Source organism: Epinephelus lanceolatus, chromosome 23 (assembly GCF_041903045.1).
Source record: "Epinephelus lanceolatus isolate andai-2023 chromosome 23, ASM4190304v1, whole genome shotgun sequence".
Lineage (NCBI taxonomy): Eukaryota > Metazoa > Chordata > Actinopteri > Perciformes > Serranidae > Epinephelus > Epinephelus lanceolatus.
Window position 1 is genome coordinate 25,111,180 of NC_135756.1, and position 25,665 is coordinate 25,136,844.

At 40.1% G+C, this 25,665-nt stretch overlaps 1 protein-coding gene across 13 annotated transcripts in view; it reads right to left on the reverse strand.

Annotated features, from left to right (window-relative positions):
- cald1a (caldesmon 1a) overlaps positions 1-25,665 on the reverse strand; it is a 92,180-nt gene that overhangs the window by 35,224 nt on the left and 31,291 nt on the right. For 11 of the 13 annotated variants that reach the window (XR_013490385.1, XR_013490384.1, XR_013490382.1 and 8 more), the window contains exons 1-3: positions 19,023-19,159; positions 17,198-17,283; positions 2,222-2,359 (exon numbers count right to left, since the gene is read on the reverse strand). Coding sequence is in view for 8 of the 13 variants with exons in the window: in XM_078165117.1 (XP_078021243.1) it covers positions 2,222-2,359; positions 17,198-17,274 (215 nt within the window). In the remaining 5 variants the exon portion in view is untranslated. Of the gene's footprint in view, positions 1-2,221; positions 2,360-17,197; positions 17,284-19,022; positions 19,205-25,665 lie in introns of those variants that run through there. The other 2 variants (XR_013490383.1, XM_078165115.1) reach the window with 2 other exon arrangements.

The following is a 25,665-nucleotide window of genomic DNA, read 5'->3' on the forward strand; positions in this document are numbered from 1 at the left end:
TGTTGACAGCTGTGACTGCGTAGACTGCGTGGTTGACTTGAATATATTAAAGGATGCAAAAGGAAATAATGGTTTGAAAAAGCCACTTCACAGAATCCCATCATACAACACCTGACAAAGTTTCAATATGTCAGCTTAGCTACCACCATAACAGGGCACAGCAGGCCTGTCAAGCTTTAGATTTCTCCACATGTTCAAGTGGTGTACATGGAACTCTATATCTAACCGAAGGATGATAAAGTGATTTTGTCTGCTCTAATGTAAGCAATCAATGTTAGCATGTCTAGCGTCTAGCGAGTGTTACATCCAGTGCTTAGTTTGCGTGCTATCAGATTTTAGGGGTATTAACTTTAGCATCTGTCCTGCTCTTTATTGGTTTTGGGGAAATTTAAACTCAAGCAACCCTAGTACATTTTACCCCTGGATACCTGACATTTGATTTGCCAAACACATTGGTTAGTCTTCACCCTAAAAGCATTTCTATTGTACTATTAAAAGTAAAAATAAACTGTTTGAAATGTATGTAAACTGTATGAAATTACGCAGCCAGAGTTAGAACAAAACAATGGTCTAATCACATGTAGCCACAGAGGGGTGGGCGATATATCAGTTATACTCAAGGTATCCTGACTTGTTCCATGCGATGCATAAAATGACAATGGCCACCATTATACAACCTATAATGTCATTTTTTTTTACGCCACCAGCATCAGACTCATTTGCCGTTTCAGTTCTCTCAATCTCAAAACATATGTCACTTGCACTCCCCCACCAACCCAGACTACTCTCTGCTGGGTAGTGCGTTAACAGGTGAGGCTTGTGTTTTTGTATCTGCAGGGCTCCAGACTGTGATGGTTTAGCAGCATTTTGCAACCATGGAGCACCAGTGCCACTTGCAAATATTATTTTTATATGAACTGGAGGGCTTTTAGTTTGTTTCCTGTTCACGGTGAATAAAACCTCACTTTTAATAAGTTTGCTGCGGTGGTTTAACTTTCCCCTTACTGCTTACAGCTAACTGTTGAGTGGAAGCTTCAAGTTCACAACAAAAACATTAGCACTTGCTGCCAGAGACGAGCAGGGTGCTTCAGAATAAAAGCACCAGTGGTTCCTTAATTAATACAGTACTTAATTTAACTTTATTATAACAGTACTTTGTTTAAGTTAATTATAATAGCACTTTATTTAACTTTATTACAGTACTTTATTTACCTTTATTATAATAGCACTTTATTTAACTTTATTATAACTGTACAGTACTTTATTTACCTTTATTATAATAGTACTTAGTTTAACTTTATTATACTGTAACAGTACTTTATTTAACTTTATTATAATAGCACTTTATTTAACTTTATTATACTGTAACAGTACTTTATTTAACTTTATTATAAAAGCACTTTATTTAACTTTATTATAACTGTACAGTACTTTATTTACCTTTATTATAATAGTACTTAATTTAACTTTATTATACTGTAACAGTACTTTATTTAACTTTATTATAACTGTACAGTACTTTATTTACCTTTATTATAATAGCACTTAATTTAACTTTATTATAACAGTACTTTATTTAACTTTATTATTTTAGTACTTTAACATTTTAAGGACAATATTTAATTCAACTTCATTATAACAGTACTTCATTTAACTTTATTATTATAGTACTTGTACTTTTTTTATGACAATATTTAATTCAACTTAATTATAACAGTACTTCATTTAACTTTATTATGCCAGTACTTTATTTAACTTTATTATTATAGTACTTTATTTAACTTTATTATAACAGTACTTTATTTAACTTTATTATTTTAGTACTTTTACTTCTTTATGACAATATTTAATTTGACTTTATTATAACAGTACTTCATTTAACTTAATATCACAGTACTTCATTTATCTTTATTATTACAGTACTTTATTTAACTTTATTATAACAGTAAAGTCAGAAACAGTTGTTATTACAGCCAGAAAAATTGACAAAAACACTTTTTTGGTGACATTTTTCTGAGTAGTCCTGACTTTGTTTTACACAGAGAAAAAGGATTTTTACTGGGCAAGGTGATGCTACAGTGACATTTCTTTTTCTCCCTCCTTTTCTTTGTTCCTCTTTTGCTTCTTCAGCTGGTCTAAAACTGGGAGCTCAGCATTTGGCTTCTGACTTTATATTTGTCATAGACTGAACCAGTATATTTGACATTGTATTATGTGTGACCTGTGGCTGTTGGTCATGACCAGACTGTCTGGCTGTCCGCTGGGCTCCTCACTCTCCCTGCTCTTCATTCTCTCCTGGCGTGCCCTGCGCCTTCTCTCACGGGCCGCCTCCTCCTCATCATCATCATTCCTCGCCAACCTAAGGGAGACAAAAGAAGAGAGAGAGAGAGACAGGGTGAGGACACAAAGAGAGACTTTTTTCTCAGCTTCAACTTTCAACCCTTCACCTCCTTCTCCCCTTCCTCAATTTAGCTTCACGGTTAGGAACTTCAAAGTGAACGATTCTTTAAATTGGACTGCAATCATCACGGTGACCAAACCTGGTGGATTTGTCCGGAGCTTTTTTTTTTTTTTTTTTTTTTCCCTCCTATCAAGCTGACCTGTCAGCTGTGCAACAACCAATACTTCTTATCGTGGCTGCAGTTTTCACGAGCTGATAAAAACTCAGCCTGGAGACTTGGCTTGGCCGAGGATAAGAGAGAGCCAGAGAAGCAGTGCTTCTGGGCCCACAGCTCATACTGGTCTGGTCAGTGTTGGAACACAGCAAACTGCAGGGGGCTGTGCGTATGAGCTTATGCACTGCAAAACAACAACTAACCTTGAAAGTTTTTATTTCTACGAGGAATTTAATACATTAAATCTACAAATCACATTTTTCGGGGGTTAACAAACTGAAGTAAAAAAAAAGTCAAAACTGAGGCAAAACTTTATTTTTCAGATACTGCTTCTTGCTTTAATAACATTCTAGTCACAACCTCAGTTTTGCTGAGATACTCATTTCAGCACCTTCCAAGTTAAAAGAAAGTATGACATTTTTGGAAAGCACTTGTTTGCTTTTTTGCAGAGAGTTAGAGAACTAATACCACACTCATATCTGTATGCTAAACATGAAGCCACACAGAGTTAGGTTAGCTTAGCACTAAATCCTAATTTATGTCAAGGTGCTCGGCACTTTTAATGATTGGTGATCGACAGAATGTAAAGAGCCACACAGCATTTTCAATATATGTTTGTGCTACTGCATTTTGATAATGGAGGGATTTGATGAAATCTTTGAGTTACTTCAAGAGGATGAGAATTTAAACTTTATCTATGAGGAAGACAACAGCAACGCAAAAAACAAAGGTGGTCATGTGTCCATTGATTGAAACAAGGTAGCTATAGGGTGAAAATGTTATTGTCCAACAAATAAGGAATATGGACAAGTAGATGGACTTTCAGTATCTTTAGATGTCTGCCAACCGTTCTGATGATCTGGTCACATGGATCCGGCCCTATATTGCTCACGCCGGTACACATAAAACTCCAGTAGATGTGTCAGACAGACTCACTGTGACTACCCAATCACATTGCACAACAAAATATGATGGTGTTCGCAACAAAACAACATTCTCCAGGTGTGCAACATGAAAGAAAGTGTCAAAAATGTGTGTTTTCAATCGAGCGGCGCTCATCAAAAAAGTCAAGTGCCCGACCATAAATCAGTCTTGTGATTGGAAGCAGGGGTAAAGAGCTAGGCCATGGCTCTGCCCAAAGGTTAAATTAAATCTGCTTACCAGAATCTCTAACAGTCATCAACTCAAGGGGTAGCTTTTTTTTAAGTAGGGCTGTGTCAGATACTTACATTGCTGTGGATTACGGCTAACAGCAAAACGCATTTTAGCTACTTAAAAAAAGCCCTACCATAAAAGGTCAGTATCAGTCTAAGTGGACTAATATTTACAATATTTTCACTGTTTTACCTTGCTGTCAGACAGCCCTTTCCTTTGACATAGGGGTGTGCCATATCAGCTCGTTCACGATAACACTGGTATAATTTTTAATATCATGAAAAATTCATATTGTGAGACGCGATATTTCTACTTGTTGACATATTGACGTCATACTGTTACCTACAGCAACAATAAACATGGCTGAAAGCAAAGTTATTACCAACTCCGCAGTGGTTTGTAAAAGAGAACCAGTTTCAGATATCATAAAGTGATTAAACTTTTGATAATGTACACTTACATCACGCTTACGGCTTGACAAAAAACTACATATATGTGAACGTGTGGTAGTTATGGTAGCATAACAGCCTGTCACAGGTTACAGCGTGATGATTAGAGGAGAAATGGCAGAGCATAAAGGTCGAGGTGGAAACAAAAAAAAAAAAACCTTAATCATTTATGATTTTGCTAAAAGAGAAGGAAATCACCTGTTGATTTATATATACAGATCCCAGGGTACTTTTTTTTTATTTGAGAGCTGTTTAAATGTGTAATTTGTGTTGTTAAACTGTTAATATTGTAGACAGAATCTGAATCTCACTCTGAGTTACTGTTTGTTGTTTACTAACTAAAAAAAAACAGAGATAATTTTAGTTTTTATTGCCATGAATATCGTTATCGCAAAAATACCCTGAAAAATCTTGATATTATTTCAGGCCCATATCGCCCACCCCTACTTTGACGCAACATTTTCTTAACCTTATAACTTCCATATTCCTACGCAAAAATGCCCAACTGTGCCGCTCACTGTGTCACGCCGCAGGACAGCTGTTTGGGTCAGACTCTCAGAGGTTTATGGAAGAGACAACATACACAAGAAAATACAAAAACTGAGTGAATATGACAGCGATGACGAAATGCTGTTCAGTGTGGAGACAAAGGGATGACTTTGTGAACCAAAGTATACAAAGGAAGAACTGAACAGTGGACTGAACAGGCCAAACGAGAGGGAGGGGGAACCTTCTGTGGAGACTCCTATCTGTGTGCTGACTGCCATCTACTGTATATAATACACTGACTATAGATAAGTATCTCATATAGCCCCACTTTAAAAAACTCAAACTGTCCCTTTAACATGTTTTATATTGTTTGTTTAATTTATTCCCCTTTTCTTGTTTAGTAAAGCTGCCTCTTCCTGTTGCCAGCCTTTATGCTAAGCTAACTGGGTGCTGGCTGTAGCTGTGTATTGAACAGACAGACATACAAGTGGTATCAATTTTCTCATCTATTTCTTAGCAAGAAAGTTAAAAAAATACTTTCTATATTTTCCTTTAAGAGAAGTAAGCAAACTGAGGTTAAAAAAAGAAGATCTCTTTCTGCTAAAAATGGGTGGAGGGAGCTTTTTGCTTCTTGTTTGAACAAAATTCTTGACACAAGCTCAGTTTTGCTGACTTACCCTCGGAAACCCAGATAATATAACTTCCCCAATTTATTTATTTCACAGCCTAAGAATGTGTGCATGCACATAAGTGGAAGAGACTTAACGCTTTAATATATTTAACAGTGTGAAACACAGTTCCCCTAAGGTAATGTACTTAATACTTTGCATAACTGGTCAGAGATAGAGTAGATGAGGCAAGTTCACACCAGGTCATGTCTACAATATCACAGATAAAAATCTTTTTTTTTGCATTAGACATTAAGAATTTGAGAACTGCTTCTTTCTCCTCTCAGGGAAAAAAAATCTACTGTAAAAACAAACCGCCCATATCCTTAACAGAGCAAAATCCAAAGCAGACATGCAGTGGATTATGCATGTCTACATTAAATGCAGTGGTTTAAGTAAAGGGTGCAGCTGCGTACAGTCATCAACACAACTCCATTGTTCGCAATCTAGTTGGCCTGAGAACTACTGTATATTTATGTGCTTACATTTGATTGAAAGCAACAAGTTGAGGCCTTTGTCTGGAGCCTCTCCAGGTCACTTTGGGGAATTTAGACAATCTAACAGGCATAAAAGTGGAGAGGTTTAGTGAAACAGGCTACACCTAAAAGTATATTTGATATTGTTTTATGAATTGAAGCATCATAACAATTCGACAGTACAACATTATCGGAGACAAAATTTTCCTTTTACTCCGAAGAACAATATCATTTCCCAAATGGCTGTGTTTCTGGCCACCTGACATCTATGAACTCAGCTCCATGCTTGATCTGTGTTGCTCCGACTGATCTTTACACTCCCACTGCTAACCACATGCTTAGCTACCTAACATCCCAGCGCCGCCTTTGAGGTCAGCCAGTGAAGCGTGCTATTGCATGTTAATTGCAACATGTGTGGTGAGCTGAGCTAAAGCTGCCTGAGTTTATGTGAGGTTTTACAGCTTGTGAACAACAGTTTTCCTCTTCCTTTCCTTCCCCTCCGCTGTTCTGTCCGCCTCCTGTTTCTCTCTATCCGATGAGGAATGTTGTCATAACAGAGCAGATGAATCGGTTAACGCCCAAGCTGGACCTACGGGACGGTCACATCAGTGACGTCAGGCAATGATTTACACATGTGCATGTGTGTGCTAAGTTCTGATAATTCAGCATTTATAAGGCTAGAAAGCTGATCTAATCCAGATAAGTTAGACTGTTTTCAGCCTTAAAGCTAGCCTGTGTAACACCAGCCTCTGTGGCCACAAGTGCTAATATATGTTAAAAGCTAAAAGGTAAAGCAACAAAGCACAAGTCGAGGAGAAAGGCAAACTGACTCAGTAATAATATCTACCCAGTTTCTCAAGAAAATCCACAGACCTTGTGAGCAGTTTCAGGTAGGAACTACTTTCTTTGTACCAAACTACGCCCACCAACTGTATCAACGAGCAGAAGGAAGCGTCTACTCATGAATGAGAGGCTTGTGCTCCTTACAGTGCGAATTTTAAATATTAATGGCGTAAACTTTGGCTGTAACGTTAACTGGCTCAATGAAACTTGAAATCCAAATATGTTCTCATCCCCAGGTTGAGGATTTATCATGCCACTCTGCGTCTAACAGTGATGCACTGGGCCCCTTTTAGTGGATCTATGTGACACACAGCTGAAACACATTGTAACACATGGTTAATGTTGTGAAACGGTTTGGTTTAGAAAAAATATCATGTTTTGAATTAAAGTAAATATGTTTGTTGTTATGTAATGTTATGTTGAGACAACAAGGCTTTTGGTTGCACACGAGGCATAAGTCCCTAAGTTACGTAACTTAAAAAACAAGACTGAGCTTTGGTTTCACATGAGACACGAATAGCATAAAAGTCCTTTTTGGTGACTTTTTCACCTCCCTTCCTGCCCTATGTGGACTTCCTCGCTCTTTATACTATGTCAGCTGCTCTCAGCATCAAGTATTGCCATGGATGGGTTACATTGGAGTAAGCTGAAAGCCTGGTGCATCTTATAAAGACACTAAAGGGTGCCTTGGCATTGAGGAGTGTGACATCAACATGTTTGATGACCTAGGGATGAGAACAAGCTGGACATTCTCTCTCCTTCAGTGGGGAGGACTGTGGAACACCAGTGCAGTGATACAGTTGGTGGGTGTTGTTCAGTAGAGAGAAAATAGTTCCTTCATGAAACTGCTCACAACAAGGTCTGTGGATTATCTTAACTAGGTCATGATTTCTGGAAAGAGACATTGCTGTTGAGATTTTTTAATGATTTTATTTTTATTTTTGGCGTTTTGACCAGCACATGCTGAGTGCCATCTAGTTCCATTATATTGGAGAGAAGGCAGACATGTCTAGAGCTGATATCTCCAATACTCAGCAACTCACACCAAAAAAATCTAGACTGATCAATAGCACTACAGGTAAGAGGTAAAATATGTACTTTTGATTTTGGGGTAAACTGTCCCTTTAAGTTTGCAAACATCAGCTATTATTAGCCACAATGAGCTACTGGTCACACCAGACAAAGTACAGTTGCAAATAAACCCATGTGAATTAGAGTGAGAAGTGTTTTACTGCTTAGGAATTCAACTTTCTTTGTTTTGAAGAGCAGGGACGTGCTGTTTCTTCTTTCAGAAGTTACACAGTCCTGCTTTGAATAAATATTTTCTCATTTTTTTTCAATTACATTCATATTCCGCCTACTTCAATTGAGTTTCCCCGCAGTAGAAAGTCTAATAAATCTTATTTAAAATACCGGAGTGATGTGTTGTTACTGTGTGAAAAAAAAAAAGAAGAAGAAAAAAGCTGTGAAACAACTGCCTTAACTCCCGAAGGACTGCGCCATCCCAGAAACAGCCCCAAATGTCATGAGAAAGAGAAAAAGACAACAGCTAAAAATGGAACAAAAAAGTTCTTGGTGGCGGTGACGACGACAATCTCAGGGTTAAAGATTCCTCAGCAGGAGAGAAGAACAAACTCCTAAAAGCTGAATTAGCATTCCTGTCAATCACAGCCTTGGCTAGAGACGCGTACACAACCAAAGCCCTGATTTAATATCCCTCTCCTTACCTAGGCCCCAAACTCTATCAGCATACTGACACAGAAATATGGAGAGAGGTGGAAGCTTGGATAGGGGGAGGAAAAAAAAAAAAAGAAAGACCGAGTGAAATGGAGAGTGAGGATAAAGAGGAGAAGTGGGAAATGAAAAACGGGGAAGGAAAGGGTGTGCACGATAATGGAAAACGGAGTAATCTGCAGATTTTATCATAGACGACATCTCTTCCTGTGCCGAATGATGTGCAGCCACAGTTATAAACTGCAGGTATGTGTGTCTGCCAGGGTGTAGTGTGCAACAGATGCCCATTTCTTGGGTGGCCAAGTGCAGTTTGGAAGGAAAGCAAACTACTGACTGACAGCTAATACGCACGTCACATGTGGCAACTATGTTGTAGCTGAAAAGGAAATACAAAGTCTTGTCTCACTCTTGCGTTAATTCCTAATTTCCATGAGTTTTTTGCCGCATAGTGCAGTGTACAGGATTCTGCACTCACAAAGCGACTGTCTGCGTGGACAGAACAGGCACACAAAACATCGCCATCAGCAAGCCTATTAGGGAGAAATATGTCCAAATATTTTCTTTACAGCGAAATATCTCAGAAATGTCAGTGAAAACAATTTGGGAGAAGCCCATGAGAAAAGACTTCTTCACCCCTCCTCGAGAGGAGAGGAGAGGGACTGAGGGAAGGGAGGGAGGAAAAGTAGAGAGGAAAAGAAAAGCTGCTGTGAACAGAGGGGAGGGGAGAGAAGGAAGGGATGGAGATGGTGAGGGAGAGGGGAGGGGGAGGGAAAGAGGGTGGGAGCTCTGCTTACGCTGTCAGAAATGCTGACCCATTCCCACGCTGGCCTCTCTGGACTATTTCCCTTCCTACTGCCGGCCCAAAGAACCACAGCGTACCCCGTCTGTCTCTCTTCCCCACCCTGCTCTCTGCTGGGCCGCCTCCAAGAATACACAATGTTAGAATTCCCCTCAACTGCATTTATTCTTGCTTGCAGATGAATGAGGCAGCATAGCATGCATATAAAACATAAATATAACAACTTCTGGGGAGTGAAAAGAGTAAGGTCAGTCTTAAAAAAAATCTGCAACAACATAGCTGAACTCTTTTCCAAGCTGATGTGGCGAGTTGTAAGTTGACATACGTGGCTCAATCTCTCCCTCCCTGTCTTTTTATCTGTATCTCTCTTCCTGACAGAACCAACAGGTTTACAATGCAGGACTGGGTCATGTTTGGAACGGTCCATTCACCCAGGGCGGGGATTATTTGGCATGGCTCATTCACGGAGGATGGGTGTTATTTCCTCGGCCCTTTCCTGGTCTCTCAGGGGGGAGGAGGGGCCGGCACAGATGTAAAGAATGAAGAGGAGGATGGTGGAAAGAAAGAAAGAGGAAGTGGACGGGGAAAAGGAAGAGGAGAAGATGGAGTACAGGAGACTAACTGAGGAGGGGGTGACGTGGATTTGAAAATTTAAGTGGGAGAACATGATCAAAAGAGCGAACCAAGAGGAAGAGATGAGAAGAAGGATGATGTCAAAGTAAGAGGAGAAGCAGGAGGAGGTTTTAGGAGAGAAGGGGAAGGAAGAGGGTGAGAAGAAAGAGGAGAAAAACAAGGAGGATGAGGGGTTGAAAATGAAAGTGGAGGAAGATGAGGAGAAGAGGGATGAGGCAGGGGGAGGATGAGAGGGAGGAAGCAGGAGAAGGAGACAGAAAGACAGTGACACCCAGGGGAGAAGAAGACGAGGATCGAGGGGATGCATAAGGAATGAGAGGAGGAGATGGAGTATGACAAGAAAGAGGGAGGAGGAGGAGGAGACAGAGGGAAATGTCAAAAATAGACACTTCCCAAAAAGGACATCAAAGACGAGATGCAAAATGAACATTGTATATTTAGCAAAGTCTTAAATAATTTACATTAAACATTAAAGGAGCAGTTTGACAGTTATGGAAGACTGATGTCTGTACAATACGTATGAAGATATAGCTAAGAGACGATAGCTTAGTTTAGCTTAGACTAAAAGAAGGGGCTTTAAACCCTTGTGAGTTGTTGTGGTTTTACTAGGGGATTATTTTTCTTGGCTGGATGAAATGATTTTTTGCAGCATTGAAAGAATACTTCACCCACAAAAGAATCATTTGTATATCATTTACTCACTACGTGCTACCTAAACTTTGTAAAAAAAAACAAAAAAAACCAATCCAATCGGCTTCCTGAATGCCTCCTCCCAAAAAAGGTGAGCATTCTTCATGATGAAGTCATTGGGGACCACAACAGCAAAACTGTATTAAAACATCCGTTTACAAACTCTCACACCACTCTTTCAACGTCATCTAAGTCTCATTTATCCATAAATATGCTCAAAACTTCCCAAACACATGCCTTTTCACGATAACCTTACAGTATGAAAAACTTCAATCTATGAGTAGCGTGCCCTGAGGGTGCCTGAGCATGTGCACGCATATTGGTTAATGAGACTTGGATCATACTGCAGCAGTTGTGTGAGAGTTTGTAAACGGATGTTTTGATAGAATTATACGGTTGTTAAATGTGTCCTCTATGACTTGAATTTGTGATGCGTGTTTGCCTTTTTTTGGATTCTTCATTCACCGCAGAGGTAGGGGTGGGTGATACATATATATTTGATGTATTGCTGCTTGTTGCACGAGGGATGTATAGAATGACTATATCGCATAAATCAAGTATAAATTGTCTTTTTTGTCTGTTTTTTTTTTTAAGATACCAGCATGAGACTTGCTCCGGTGTTTCGGTTCTCTTTCATGAGGCATTGAGACCTTGTACAATGTACTTTGGCAATACTGTTTCAACACAGTCATGCCGGTAGACTCTTTGCATCTGAATTTGACATACATACAGAGAAAAACTCACAAACATGGTATGTCACACACTCATTCCTCCAGAAAACTTTCTCCTGAGCAACAGTGTGTGTGCACTGTGCTGGTCAAGTATGTCTTATGCAGGGCTCCAGACTGCCACTATTCAGTCACATTTTGTGACCATGGAGCACATGTGTGACTTGCAAATATTATTATTATTGAGAACTGGAGAGCTGTCACTTTGTTTCCAGCTTACAGTGAATAAATCATCACAGTAAATGGCACTTCAGTAACAGTTAAACTTAATGAGTTTAACAGACAAAGCATGTTTTTGTACCTGTACCTGTACTATTTGGTTGCGACTTGTAAATATTACTTATATATGAACAGAAGAGCTATTAGTTTGTTTCAAGCTCATAATGAATAAATCCTCAAGTTTAAAGGCAACTGTTTAAGTTTATGCAAACTGCTAACATCTACCTGTTGAACAAAATCTATAAGTTCACCACAAAAACATCAACACTTTCAGCCCAAGATGAGCTGGGTGCTTCAAGAAAAAAACATCAGTGGTTCCACTTTGATGCTAATACTTTTTTTGACTTTATTTTAACAGTACTTAATTTAAATTATTATAGCTGTACTTTATTTAACTTTCATACGAAGGCACTTTAACTTTATTGGATCAGATCATGACAGTTCAGTAGCATTTTGCGACCATGGAGCACCAGTGCAACTTTCAAATATTATGATTACATGAACAAGAGCTTTTGGTTTATTTCCCTGCTCACAGTGAATAAAACCTTGATTTTTAATGACTTTGCTGTAGCAGTTTAACTTTCTACTTACTGCTAACAGCTAACTGTTGACTGGAAAGTTCACGTTCAACAAAAACATCAACTTCGTGCCCACAACGAAGCAGATGCTTCAGAATAAAAGTTCCAGTGGTTACGCTTTAATGTGTTTCATTACAACAAAACTTAATCATAACAGTACTTATTTATCTTAATTGAGACGGTAACTACTTTATTTATCTTTGTCATAACTGTAGTTCTTCTAATTTTGTGTTTTAGTAGTCTACAGCAGTTTAGACAAGATTTCAAAAATATAGTAGTATTCCTTTAAGTATTCCTTTAATCTTTTAGACTTTAAAGTCTTAGCAACAAAGTGAATAAATGTATTTTCCAAAATGTGGAACTATTCCTTTAACTTTCCAACATACAACAGTGATGACTCACCACTGTGGTTATGCCGAGTATTTATCCATGTGCAATGTGTAAATATTGAGTTAAGGACAATGAACTCCTCCAGCTGCATTGAGCAGGGAGTAACAACAGCTCTTTTTATAAATTACATGTACTATCACTGTTACAAAAGAAGACTATTTCTAGCTGAAGCAGATCCACTTTGGTTGTTGATTGACTGGGAAAATTCCACATCCATGAGCTCTCATCGGAAAAGATAACACGAAAAAAAGCATTTGAGACATTCCTGTGTGTTTCATTGAACAGAGACGCACTACAGCACTGATGAGCAGGGGAACTGAAGAGCATGAGAGAGTGTGAGAAACCTCGGCAGAGCAGAAAACCATGTGTGTGTGTGTGGCTTTACTGAATACGACTAGAAGTGAATTGAAGCCCGTTGCGCACCTCTATGTCAACAATCATTTTCTTACAACTATAACTGAGGCTGATGTAAGACAGAACAGGGAAGGCTTGGCTGTGTTCCCCACACACACACACACACACACACACACACACTCAGTAGTAGTTCAGAAAAGTGAATGGGCCTTGTCAAACCTTCATCACCTGATGCTCATCCAAACACACCAACACACATGCACACTAAAGTGCACACCCACATGATTTACTGAATGCATGCACCCACCCACATGCTCACACTCATAAGCACATGCATAGCACACTGACACAGACTACACACAAAGACAATCTCAGTGTCCCAGCATGTAGGAAACAGCTCATGGAGACCTGGCCAGTAAACACTTATAATAGCTAGGAATTTGGCATTCCTTCAGCAGTTATTATATGGCCCCACACTCTCCCTGCGTCTCCTCGTCTTCTCACAGCGCACTCAGTGATGGTTGAATGGAAGCCGGCCAATGAGACAACATGTGGTTTTGACTAGTCCAACTAAGAGGGGCATGTAAATATTGATTGTTTCAATATATTGGCAGAAATGAAAACAATGTAGAGATGTAATCTTTTATCAACAACAGGAGCGGCGTGTCGCCTGCCAGCTGAAATTATTGCTGCTCGGACCAAATAAACAGGCATGAACAAACTCCCGCCGAGCTGAAAATGTAAATGTCGGAGGCGCTTACAGCCCTTGCTCTTTTTCGCGCTTGGTTCATTTCTCTTTCAGTCAGTCAGTTCTCATCTCTTCCCTCTGAAGGCTCTTCTTAGTCTACATTTTCTGCCAAATTCCATCTTCTCCGTGTAACATAAACAGTCCAAAACTGCATAAATAATTGTAGCAGCAGGGGGTTTATGGAGGTTTTAAGCCATGAAACATAACAACAGCATTAACCTTCACTTCAATCAGCCATTTAGAGTGCATCAGGGGAAATGAGGCATAAAAGGCTAAAAGAAGTTCAAACGGAAAGATGCCAAGAGGAGAACGCTGCAGAACTGTTACACAATATCAAAATGTACAAGATTTTTACTGTAAAGCTATACCAAAAAATACTCAGGTTAAAATGGCTATAGAAAAAGCTGATATGGAAGAAGTAACTGGGTATGTGTATGAGTAAATTGATCCGTCATTAATTGGTAATTAATTAATTTCACTTAACTATGTAGTCAGTTATTTAGCTTTATAGCAATAATGATATGGGAGTAGGGCTGGGCCATATGGAGAAGGTCAAATATCGCAATATTTTTGATCAAATACCTCAATATCGATATTGTAGGGTTGACTATTGGTGCTTCATAAAATAGTTACACAATGAGATTTCTGATAAATAATTATCACAAATGTGGATACAATGTGTAATCCCACTCTTGACCTGATTGAGCTAGTTCTTAGTGGTTTAGGATTGCGCATCAAAATATAATGTTAAACTTTTGTCAACATGAAGATACTACACAGCGTTAGCTCGGTGAGATTCTCCACAATCCAATCGGCTGAGCCTCCCATCAATCGGTTCGATTTATGGAAATCGTGAGCGCCAAAGTACAGTTCATTCAGATTAACTGTCAAGAGACAAAAAAAGTGTCCAATCCTCAATTATTCATATTCCTCTAGTCCATATGGGTTCACCGAGGAAAAGAATCAAAAGGGGTTTTCATAGAAAAAGAATCCAAGTTGCTCATATTGCCGTCCATTCCTAACTGTGTATGCTAACTTTATTTGTCAAATGGACCGCAATTCTTCCAACTTTCCAAATTGGATAACCACTGCAGAACAATTCGTGCTCCCACTTTAAAGGGCAAATGGGCTCTCTTATGTATCCTTGTGGCCATTGTACTACAAACTTTGAAGGCCTTTATTCTCAGAAACATGGTTCGGTGACAGTCATTATGTTATATGACATTTTAGTTAATGTTTGTACAAAATTAATACTGATATCATTGGAAAGCTATGAATCTCCTCTTTCCAACAGTGTCTGGGTCTGGGCCCGGATGGAGAGTGATGGCAAGTTAACAAGGGGCAGATGGAGCCATCCCCTCGTGCCCCCTCAAATTGTCCTCTGGTTACCAGGATATGAAGTCCTGGATACTGTGTGGCCATATCCCCACCCCTACTCTCAGCCAAAATTTGCTTAGTAACATCAAAACAAACCAAAAACATCTTCAAAAGGATCCTTTAAATTTGGCTATTAAAGCTGCACGAAGCAATATGTTTTATTAACAACAGATAAAGTGATTATGTGTAACGTGAAAGTGGTTCATCGTAGTGACAAACTTACAGACTTAAAACTCAACTCTACGGTTCTCTTGGGCTAACTGAAACAATTGAGCTTGTTGGATAGGTTTTGCTCTCATTGGACTCTTTTCGAGCCAGGGCAGGCAGCTGTTTTTAGCTCTGGATAACCTCTGATGAATCACTCTTCGCTACATGCCCAGCACCAAGTGACATTCAGACAAAGTTGGCAACTCACTAGTGAAAATATTGGAGCATTAAAAAGCTAAAGAGAGAGAAATTCCCCTCAGGAGTTGGTGGAGACCAAAACAGAGCTAAAAGGAGAGTGAATATTTGACTTACATTTGCCAGGTCACCAAAAAACAACTCTGAATGAATGCTAATGTTGTTCTATATCTATTGAATGTGTACACAGGCAACTGTTTGCTAACATATTGCCATCGAGTTGAGCCAAACACATGTATGAAACGAGCGTCTGGTATGGATAATGTGCTTTTTACGAGTATGGTCTGAGTGCAATGTGTCAACCTGTACTCAAGGAAAACCCTCGTTCAGGTAGCCGTGTTCAGTTTCTTACTCTGAACAATGTCAGTTTCTTCTGACATTGTTCTGTCAATAGTTTTTAAATGAATAATAAAACTTGCAACTTCTAATCAGCCCATTAACTTCAGGTTTAATTAACAACTTCCAACATCCATTCCGAGTAAGGATACAGATATAGATAATTTAGTTGGTTGAACAGATAGTTTAAAAAAAAACTGTGATCAAGATATGTGCTACTATCCACTGTTCTTAAGCTACCACATACATACAGTATGTTTGACATTTCTGTACTGTAAATTCTTATCGGCTGATATATATCTGCTGATACCATAAATCTCTGATAAGCTATTGAGCAATATATTGGCCATGTAGATGTATCGGTTGGGCTTTATTCACTACCAAAAATAAATAAGCACAAGACTAAGGGATCCTTGTTGGTCTGCATGGAATACCCCTGTGGAAATAAATTCGGCACCATCCATACAGCACACACAAGCTGGCAGACACTTTATTTTCAACGTCTAGATGAATGACTCCTGAATTTTATTACCCAGTATATCTCCCTCGCCATTGTGGATTGTGTGCACTGTTTTGCAGACTTTCCTTTATACAAGAGATGCTATTTTACCTTGAGCAAAGGGCCTTGTTCATTACTGAGGCAAATGTTTCTCACATATCCTTTGTGTCATAGAAAAATTATCAGAGAGAAACATCCATGCATTCAGCAGTGGTCAGACCTCTGTCAGCTTGTTTTCCATCAGTGATGGAGTTAGTGGTTCTAATAAAACTCTTCTAACAGATACATCAAACAGGCGAGCGACCTTGGCCAGTATCTGCATCCACATCAACCTCATCCTTAATTGGAAAGGCTGCGGCACACATGAAGAGACTTTTGTGAAAAGGCTCTATAAAATGCCTCCCTGGCACACTATGTATCAACTTCTCACAATAAAACCCTCTTTTTTTTACTAGTTTTGATGACTGCACTTGGCGGGTGTTACCACTCAATCAATTTGTTGAAATGAACTTTAGCTTAATCAATTCCTTCCATTGAATCAAAAGAGTTCACAAGGCCGCGGTATCTGGGAGAGAAAATTGGAAAGCGGGAGGGAGGGCGTGATTGAACATTCCCCCTTAAAGGTCATCTCATTGCTTATCAGATTTCTTATCAACCTTTTTTTTTCTCCCAGCCCCAGTTGGGGAAGCCAATATTTGCTGAGCGATGTTTTTTAAAGACCTAGAGGAGGGTCTGAGCCATTAAAGCTGGCTCCCTCCCGCTCCAACTTGGCATGAACATCAGAGGAGGTGCGCTATGCATTGACAACCCAAGCCTCATTACACAACACAGGCTGCTCCCTCAGCTTCACACAAACCTAACCAGTAAGATGTTCAGTGACAGCTCTATGGCTACAAATGAATCCATCTTGGAGGACTGACTTTTTAAACACTCTCCGCTTTGAAAGAGAATTAGTCGGAAAATCCTGGAGTGCTAATCTGCCGACGTGAATGACAGACAACCAAATGGGTCTTACCGTTGGGCCTCCAGGCGCATCTCCTCGCGCTTCTGCCTCCTCAGCTCCCGGCGCTGCTCAAAGTCCATTTCCTCCATGATTGTGCCCTGAGGGATGACATCATCAAACACAGACAGGTTCATTTAGTTGATTTCAGGAAGGCAGGTAGGAAAGAAAAAAGGAAACACATTCATTAAGGTCCTGAGAGGACAGAAATAGACTCGTCAAACAAAGTCTTAGTTTTCTGATCATCATACTGTATTTTAAGATTTTAATGAAATCAATTTTTGCTAGGGACTGTTCGCTGTTTATCGAAGGAGTGGAGTGGCTTTTTTTTTAATGTTGCCCCTTCCTGGAGCTACAAATATATATCCTTGAGCTTCCCTGCGTATCTGGAGAAAAAGGCATAGCCCTTCCTCCACCATAAAGCATTCTCTCCCTCTGTCTCTGAGAGACTTATCACCAAAACAAACAGCTGAAAACAAAAGTTGAAAAAAGCCTTGTAGTATTGTCATGCATGCAGAGTGCAGAATTTAATGTCTTCAAAGGATCTGGTTTGGCACAAATGGTTTATTTTGGTGAAAGTTTGAATGAAACTTTTAGAATGAAGGGATTTTGATGAAATATCACTATGTTTGTGGCACATGATGCTTCAAGGACTGTCCTGTAATGTGAAAATCTGATGATAATATCTGTCTATACAATGTCTGACTTTAATAAAAGGTGTCATTTTTATAGAAAACATGCCTTTTAAACCTGCCGGCGCATTTAGGGGTTCAGAGGGTACTTAAAATTAACATAAAATACAACCTTTCAAAGTTGTATGTCCCTTCTCTAAGCCCAAAACAGCAAACACAAGTCCCTCCCCCGTGCTTAAAAAAATATTATTTTGACATGTCTCCCCCATTTTGTGCCACCCCCTCCCCTCTAATAAATAACAAACGGTCCCCTACTGGATTCGAATTGCTTTTACACACACAAGGGATTCACAAGAAACGAGGCTGCATGTAATCCTGTAGTATGTTCCTGCTCATGCAAATAGAACATCCTGTTACAGTTGCTTCACAATAAAAGCATATAAGAGGCAAAACATGGGGTGGGTTTTATTGTGAAGCAGCCACAGGAAACAACAGGGTTAGCCAACAGATATTGGGGATTTTGGGGATGTTTTCATCAGTGTTTCATCCTATTTCATTTTTGCAAGAAACAAGAATAGTTGAGTAGCTGCTCTGAGAGTTTGCTTTCATATTTAACCTCTATTAGATTGAGGATTACAACTTCAAGTACAATCCATCCTTCTACACACAGTACTGACCAGAAGTGTGTAGCCCTGTCTTTGTGTATAAAAACCTTAACCTTGCCTGGCTGAGATCTATGCCCACGTACTTCAAAATAGAGGACCGAGGCAGAAAATGAAAGAAAGAAGAGCAGACATACAAAGAGAGAGGAGGGAGAAGCCAACACAGGATGTTAACTCAATCAGTTAAGAGCAACTCTCACTAAAAATACCCCCGCTAGGGTATGTGACTGGCTAAGCAGTGAGGACCCAGACCACCCAGGAGCTGCTGAGCTTCCCATCATACATCTATGATCCAGGCTAAACCACCGGCAACATCTCCTTTACACCGGAGCAGAGTAAACACACGTTAGCTAAGCACTTGAGGGAAAAAGACAAAGGTGCATGACAGCTCACGGAATAAAAAGCCAGCGCCGAATAAAGTCATGTTTAAACACTTTATCCTCTGTGGTGATACAACACGAGTCGGAAAGTGGCAGAAAATAAGATGCTTTAAAGTGCAGCAGGACGATTTTGAAGAAATAAAGGGAAAAACTTTGACTGTCATACCTTAAATTAGCCTTCAAACAGTGTCTTTTCCTTCACACCATACCAGCTTTTCACAATGCTCTCTCCAAGCACAGATACAATGCAACAACGTCTAGTAACAGTCTCCCACAGTCCGGCCTCAGCTGACAAGGAAAGGCAAATGCCTGTTCTCTTCCCCTCCCTGCTAGTTGTCCCTCCCTCCATCCCTCTGTGACCTCCTTCCTTTTTTCCCTCAGCCTTACACCCCCTTCCCTTCCCTCCCTCCCTCCTCCGTCCTGTCTCTCCTTCTCTCCCTATCTCCGCCGCTAACTTTTCCTGTGTTGTGTACCTACATGTCAGAGCTTGGCTCTTGAGTCCCGCTTCCCGTGTGTTAGAAGCTTTGTCTTTCATCTGCAGCCGCGTACAGAAGGGGGTCAAAACGGGCCCCCATTTATACATGGACATCTGTATATGAGTATGCATGCACACAAGCATGTAGGTGCAACATTACAAGGTTTGTGTGCACGCATTTACACCCATACTAATGAGCAGATGTACTGTACGCATGGACAGGAAAAGACACGGACAGGAGAGAAATACTGAAAGAAACCACGACTCCGAGGGATCCTCCTAACCCTCACGCTCCCCACTGCATCTTCTCAGCCAGTCTCCTCCCCCCTGTGAGCCTGTACAGTAAACACAGCCTCGACTCCCCGCTATTACACTGTAAAAGCCTCTGTGACTCGGAGGGGAGACAGATACTTTAAATACCGCAAAAATTCACTCTATGTTTAGATTGTTTAGATGCACTCTTAGTGTCATTTGTGAAACGGGGGTGGGGGGCAATTGGCACTTGGATGTGGGGCTATTCATGCAACCGTAATTAAGATGAAATGAGAGCAATAACTAAAACCGACAAGGCCTCCAAACATCACCAGTCTAATCACATACTTCCTAGAACCGGCGACGCCAAGGGAGACAAAGTTATTAGTAACGCAGGCACGGCAGCGTATAAATTTGGAGTTATTGTTGCAAATAATGCGTGATTTATGCAGCTGAGAAGACTACGCTTTCATTTGGTGCTCAGTTTTGTACAAAAATGAGTTATAGATCATTTAAAGACATGCCATTTATGAGGTAAATTAGAATAAAAGTAGGTTTGTCAAGAAAAATGATCACAAAGTGGACCATATACACAGGATTTCACATGAATAATAAACCTGAGATAATTATATTTTTCAAGCTGATATATGATGTATGAAAAGGACTGGTGGATGAATGCGAGGCTGAACGCAGCACGGTCACATTGTCTCGTCTCCGCATGGGAGAAACACCAGGCGCAGGGCAGAAGAGGAAGCCTGTGGCTTGCAGACAAGGCCCTCAGTAAGACGTAGAAATGTAACCGTTGTGTATATCACTGAAGGGACCACCCACACTTCGCAAAAGCTAACACAGAGGCAGGACGAGAGAAAGACAGCATTCCATAAAGTTGAGCAACCTGGAGTCTCAAGTTTGTGACATTGTCAGACTTTGACAGACAAGTTCAGCTTGTCTTCGCCTGTCCAGTGTAACACATCTTCCTTCCTTCACTGCGTCTGCCCATTTATTCCACCATTTATCTCAAAAACCCGCATCCATCCATCCATCCGGCCCTCCCTTCTTTTTCTGTCTCTCTCTTTTCTTTCCTCCTCCCCCTCTTTCTCTTCCCCTGTCTGCCCAAACCTTCTACAATGGCTATAATGACACATTTACCAGTCAAATTACTACCTGTCGAGACTGCCAGACCCTGGCACAGAACCCAGTGTCTAAGTACCAACCTCTTAAAAAGCCTTAAAAGCCAAGTTGATATTATCCTGACAGCCACTGGGATTACACCACGTTATAATGCCTCTCTATCTTCTCACGGAGTCTTGAGTAAAAGCACCAAAACAATGGGCCCCTATTGGCCAAATGAGACACAAAGTAGATCAAGCAACAGTCTGGGCGTTAGACTGAAGAATAAGTATGGGCCAGGAGCACATCTATTTTTGGCTTTGAGAAACGTTCCTAGCGCTGGCTTAGCGTTCTGTGAGAAGAGAAGACTGCAGCTTTTTGGTCAGATTTGTTAGTATGATACTCAGAGCAACTATCCCCTCACAACCTTTAGACAAACACATTAATCTCCACATTATGGCTATGGAGCTATGCGAGGAATGCTCCTATTTAACCTCTGATTTTAGCAGAGGGGACTTGAAAGAGCCTCCAAATTACTCATTCACATGCCAATTGCAGACTACTCCTCCTTTTGGCTCTTTTTTTTGTGTGCAGTGACTGTTTTGGTTGTTGAATAAAGAGAATTAATGTGAAGATAAACAAGTAAAAACTAGCTTGGCGCGAGTTATGTGCTTGCCAGCTGTGCGGTTGGCACATAAAGGAACAATGGTGACTTGTTGCAGCTGGTGGTTACGAGGCTTAGTCACCAGTCACATACAGTTTTAGGCTTTAGAAAATGGGACCTTCATGACAGTGAAAAAACAACTTGCTACATACTCGATTCAAACGTGTTGGAACATAACGCCTTTATAATAAAAACAAAGACTTTACATGAATCCTTAACTGACTAACAACATCATCCGACAAGTGAGCTGATTGTTGACAACTGTAAACAGAACAATGCTGTGTCTCACATTGGATTCTTCTGTGAATAAGCTCACATGAAGTACACTGTGTACACCATGTACTTACTTGCATAGAGTGCACATTTTAAACGGCAGTGCTTTTCAAAGTCAAGGATGCTTCCTTGTTAGGACAGGTCCTTCCAAGTCGTGTCCTACAGAGCCTTTGCAAGACTCCTTCCTAGCATTTGGTAAACACACTGGAACAGGCTAGCAAGTGCCCAGGTGTGTGTCACTGAAAATTCTCTGAAGGAAGGACTCTGCCCTGGTAGAATTCGAAGGATATGTGGAAATGGAACAGTCCTTGAACTGGATTTGATGACGTAGCCTTCTTGAAATTCAGCTGTTCAAGAATCCTTCCTGACTCTGAGAGGCACCAAGTGTATCAATCTAATCAAACATAGCTATTGCGCACCTACCAGAAATGACAGTCACGAATTCTGACAGCTTTTCTTCCTCCGTTCGGCGAATTGCAACTGGGCAGAGCATTATTGCCAACTTTTGACGAACGATTGTCACTTGCCAAAATTTGCTCATGTGTCTTCTTCTGTATTTATTTATTGCATTTAAAATAATTATGCTTTCACAGAACGTTATGAATGTCCGTGGCTGATGCCAGCTAGCTCTATTAGGCTCTATTAGGCTACTAAACTCTACTGAGTTAATGAGAGCTGGCATATTTTGCGAATATTTACAACTTGTCAAGCGTCTGACCATAAATCTGATACTTAAATCTTCTACAGTGAAGACAACAATCTAACACCACATGTAACTTATGACAGTGCAGCTTATGCCCCAACATTGTAACGTCAATGCCTGATGATAAAATGCTGCTGTTAGCTAGCTAGCAAGCTAACGTTAGCATTTGTGTCATCGTTTGCAGTACCAATTTATTACAGAATAAACCCAATTAACAAAATGTTGGCTTATGACAACAGTATAGGGGTAGTGGAAAAATGGCCATGTATTTGTACAATGTTTTGGTGTGTACAGCAGATGTCAGCGGACATATGTTTGCAATGTGTTTGTGGTCCTACCCCCTGTGCAATATAGAGGCCGCCATTGAGGGTGAGAAATGTCCAATATTACGCACCTAACTTTTTGATTGTTATTAATGCACCATCCTGGTACTAACGGTAAGCAGCATTTTGCCATACTCCTCAGTTTGAAAACTGCACTCAAAATAGCAAGTCTAAGTATAGAAATATGTGACTTGAGACATAGTGCAAGTCTAAGAGCCATGCTAGCACCTCTGTGAAGCTTTGCCTGTAAGCTAATGCTCATGTCATCAAGCTAACGTGCTCGCAGCAACAATGCTAACATGTTCGCAATAACAACGCTAACATACTAATATTTGGCAGACATAATGTTTACCATATCTACCATCTTAATCATGTTAGCATGCTAACATTTGCTGATAGTGTGCTGCAGGAAAGAGACCTAAAACGTATCAAAGTTAATGTTTTCTTGAATGGGTTTTTGGCTAAATGCCTGAAAAAAGGTCTGTTGAACACAAGCTTAAAAGATTGTAACATTTTGTTCTACAACATAAATTCGTCAGTAAATACCTCACTAGTGAATTTTGAAGCTTTTACGTGTCTTAAAAATGGCGATTGCCAACAAGTGGCTAACTCAGAGCACAGAACGTCATCAGGTCAAACACAGCTACAGCCTCGTTTTGGGAGTGAAGCTGAAGTCATGCAACACAGTGTACTTGGTTCATTGCCTTTTAAAGGCTGGCGATTGAATTACATGTAAAAATCATAAAAGTGGTGTTCATTTGTGGAGATGATTTTACTGAACACAACATGTAAGTATAAAAGATGTTTGCTTGCCGCAGAGCTTATTTTCTGCAATAATCCAAAATGCCACGGAAATCCTATTAGCTTTTTGTCAAGGGAACCATGCAGGGTGAGGCGAACTTCCGCGTGGGTTGACAAAAAAAAAACATCATGCCTGTAGAATATATTAGGACTAAAAAAGTGCAGCTAAGGCTGACAGGAATGTCATTAGTTTTCCACTTATTTGGTTATAAACAGAAGTATAGGAAACTGAAATTCTGGTTTATATACTTTTTGATTTTGATCTAAATGCCATATAACCATGTCAACACAAATCACAGTCTGCAGTTACCATATTTGTCCATATACCCTAAAAAAATGTATGATGCCTTATTACTCGGCCTGAGTTGAGAGGAGGAGTTATATGTCTGACTAGCAGCTATGGAGTCACAGCTGTGCAGGTGTCCAGGTGAGGAGAGGTATTCCAGTAATCTGGAATATGGAGGTAACACTGGCACAAAGCCTGGCCTTTCTAGTCTTTGCTTCAACGGAAGAAAATATTTTGCTCACCTGCTTGTGGTTGGTATGTTAGAAACTCATGAACCTCTACTCTTTCACCAGCCACATGCCATTAAGTTTTTCTGAAATAATATGAACTACCATGGAGACTACATGACACAAATGATTCAAATGTAATAATGAAATATGCTCTGACTATTGTAAACTGATATGCAATTATGTAAAAATAAATAATGTCAAATATTATTGGGATAATAATGAATGCACTATAGATGGTGGCATATAGTGGAAGATATGGCCCCTTAACTGTGAAAAGAGAGCAGCAGGATTCCAGTATTTTGACATCAGCTGTCTTCACTTATCAATATTTAGTCAGCCAGACTAAAAGTTAGGGCTTCTAGTCAAAAGTTGAAGAAAATACAATTGTCTCCTCGTTCTGACAAATTTGAGACTTTTATTGTGACAGCTCCTCTTCAAATACTGTCACTGGTCTGCCAGACTTGCTTGATACATGTGAGTCACCTCTTTTACAACAGCAATGACTGTCACACAACCTCTCTCTTCCTCTGCTAAAAGCTTCAAGGTGCTCTGTTGAGTTTTCTTGGAAACAAAGTCACAAAGTTAGTTCACATTCGGTGTTTCTTGCACTTCCTGCCTCATAAAACATTTCCATTTTTTTTCATTGTTTGCATTCACATTAGCTAGCCTTTTTCTTTCCTGGAATTTGCTGCTATATTACTGAGCTCACCAGTAAGGATTACCCAATTGCCCAGGGCAAGTAAAATGTCACGTCAGGCTAGTAAATCTAGCAACTGGTAAAAAAAAAAGAATTAAACTAATTTATTTTTTCAGAGGTGATGATGCAAGTATCTAAGGAGTGAGAAAATGGCGGTGGATACAGACAAACTTTATGAGCTGAAGCGCAAGTAAGTATTTCAGTTGTCCTGGAAACATGGGTTTAGCTGGGCGGCGTTAGAGGATGTGGGCAAAACTCAAACTTTGTATTGTGCAGTGTAGGTGCAGGTTTGAGAGCAAGGTAGGCCTTTTTATTTTGGCTATTAAAAAAAGTAGACCACTGCTGGAAAGATGGTCTTCTCATGCAACTGGGCTATCTATGCAGTAGAAAAATGCAAATACTATTGAAATCAGTGCTGCTTGACCAGAGAAAACACACGACAATGGCTGTAGCATTAGCTTTTGCTCAAACAACAGAAAACCTACAACTACCAAAATGCACTGCGCCGAACCAGACCAATAACTGCTCCCGTTCATGGGTGACATAATGCAAGTTGCTCGTCCAAAACCCAAATGGCAGCCAGCTTCTATACTCGTTGTGTCCATGGTGGTGGATGTACAATCTGTAGTTCCAAGCCCCCAGGAAGAGCGCCAGGCTTTAAAGCAAAATGCGGAATTACAATGTCCGGGTTTGTCTCATGATACCATGTCGACCATGAAGACATTTTCCCTAGAGACTAACATTGTGAAAGAGACCTCTGTAAATCAGTAGATCTAATTTTTTGAGCATCACCACCCTCGCAAAATGAATCAATTCACTATTGGGATTTGATCCATTTGGTCTGCTTACATTTTGAAAGGCTAGAAGAGCCACATGATTAAATAAGCCGCTCGGCCGCTTAAAGTCTTTTGCGCGCTTGCTCAAGGGCCTCACGATGCACAAGATCCAGGTAATTTCATACTGCAGAAGTAGAGCTTTTTGGGCTTCATGCACAG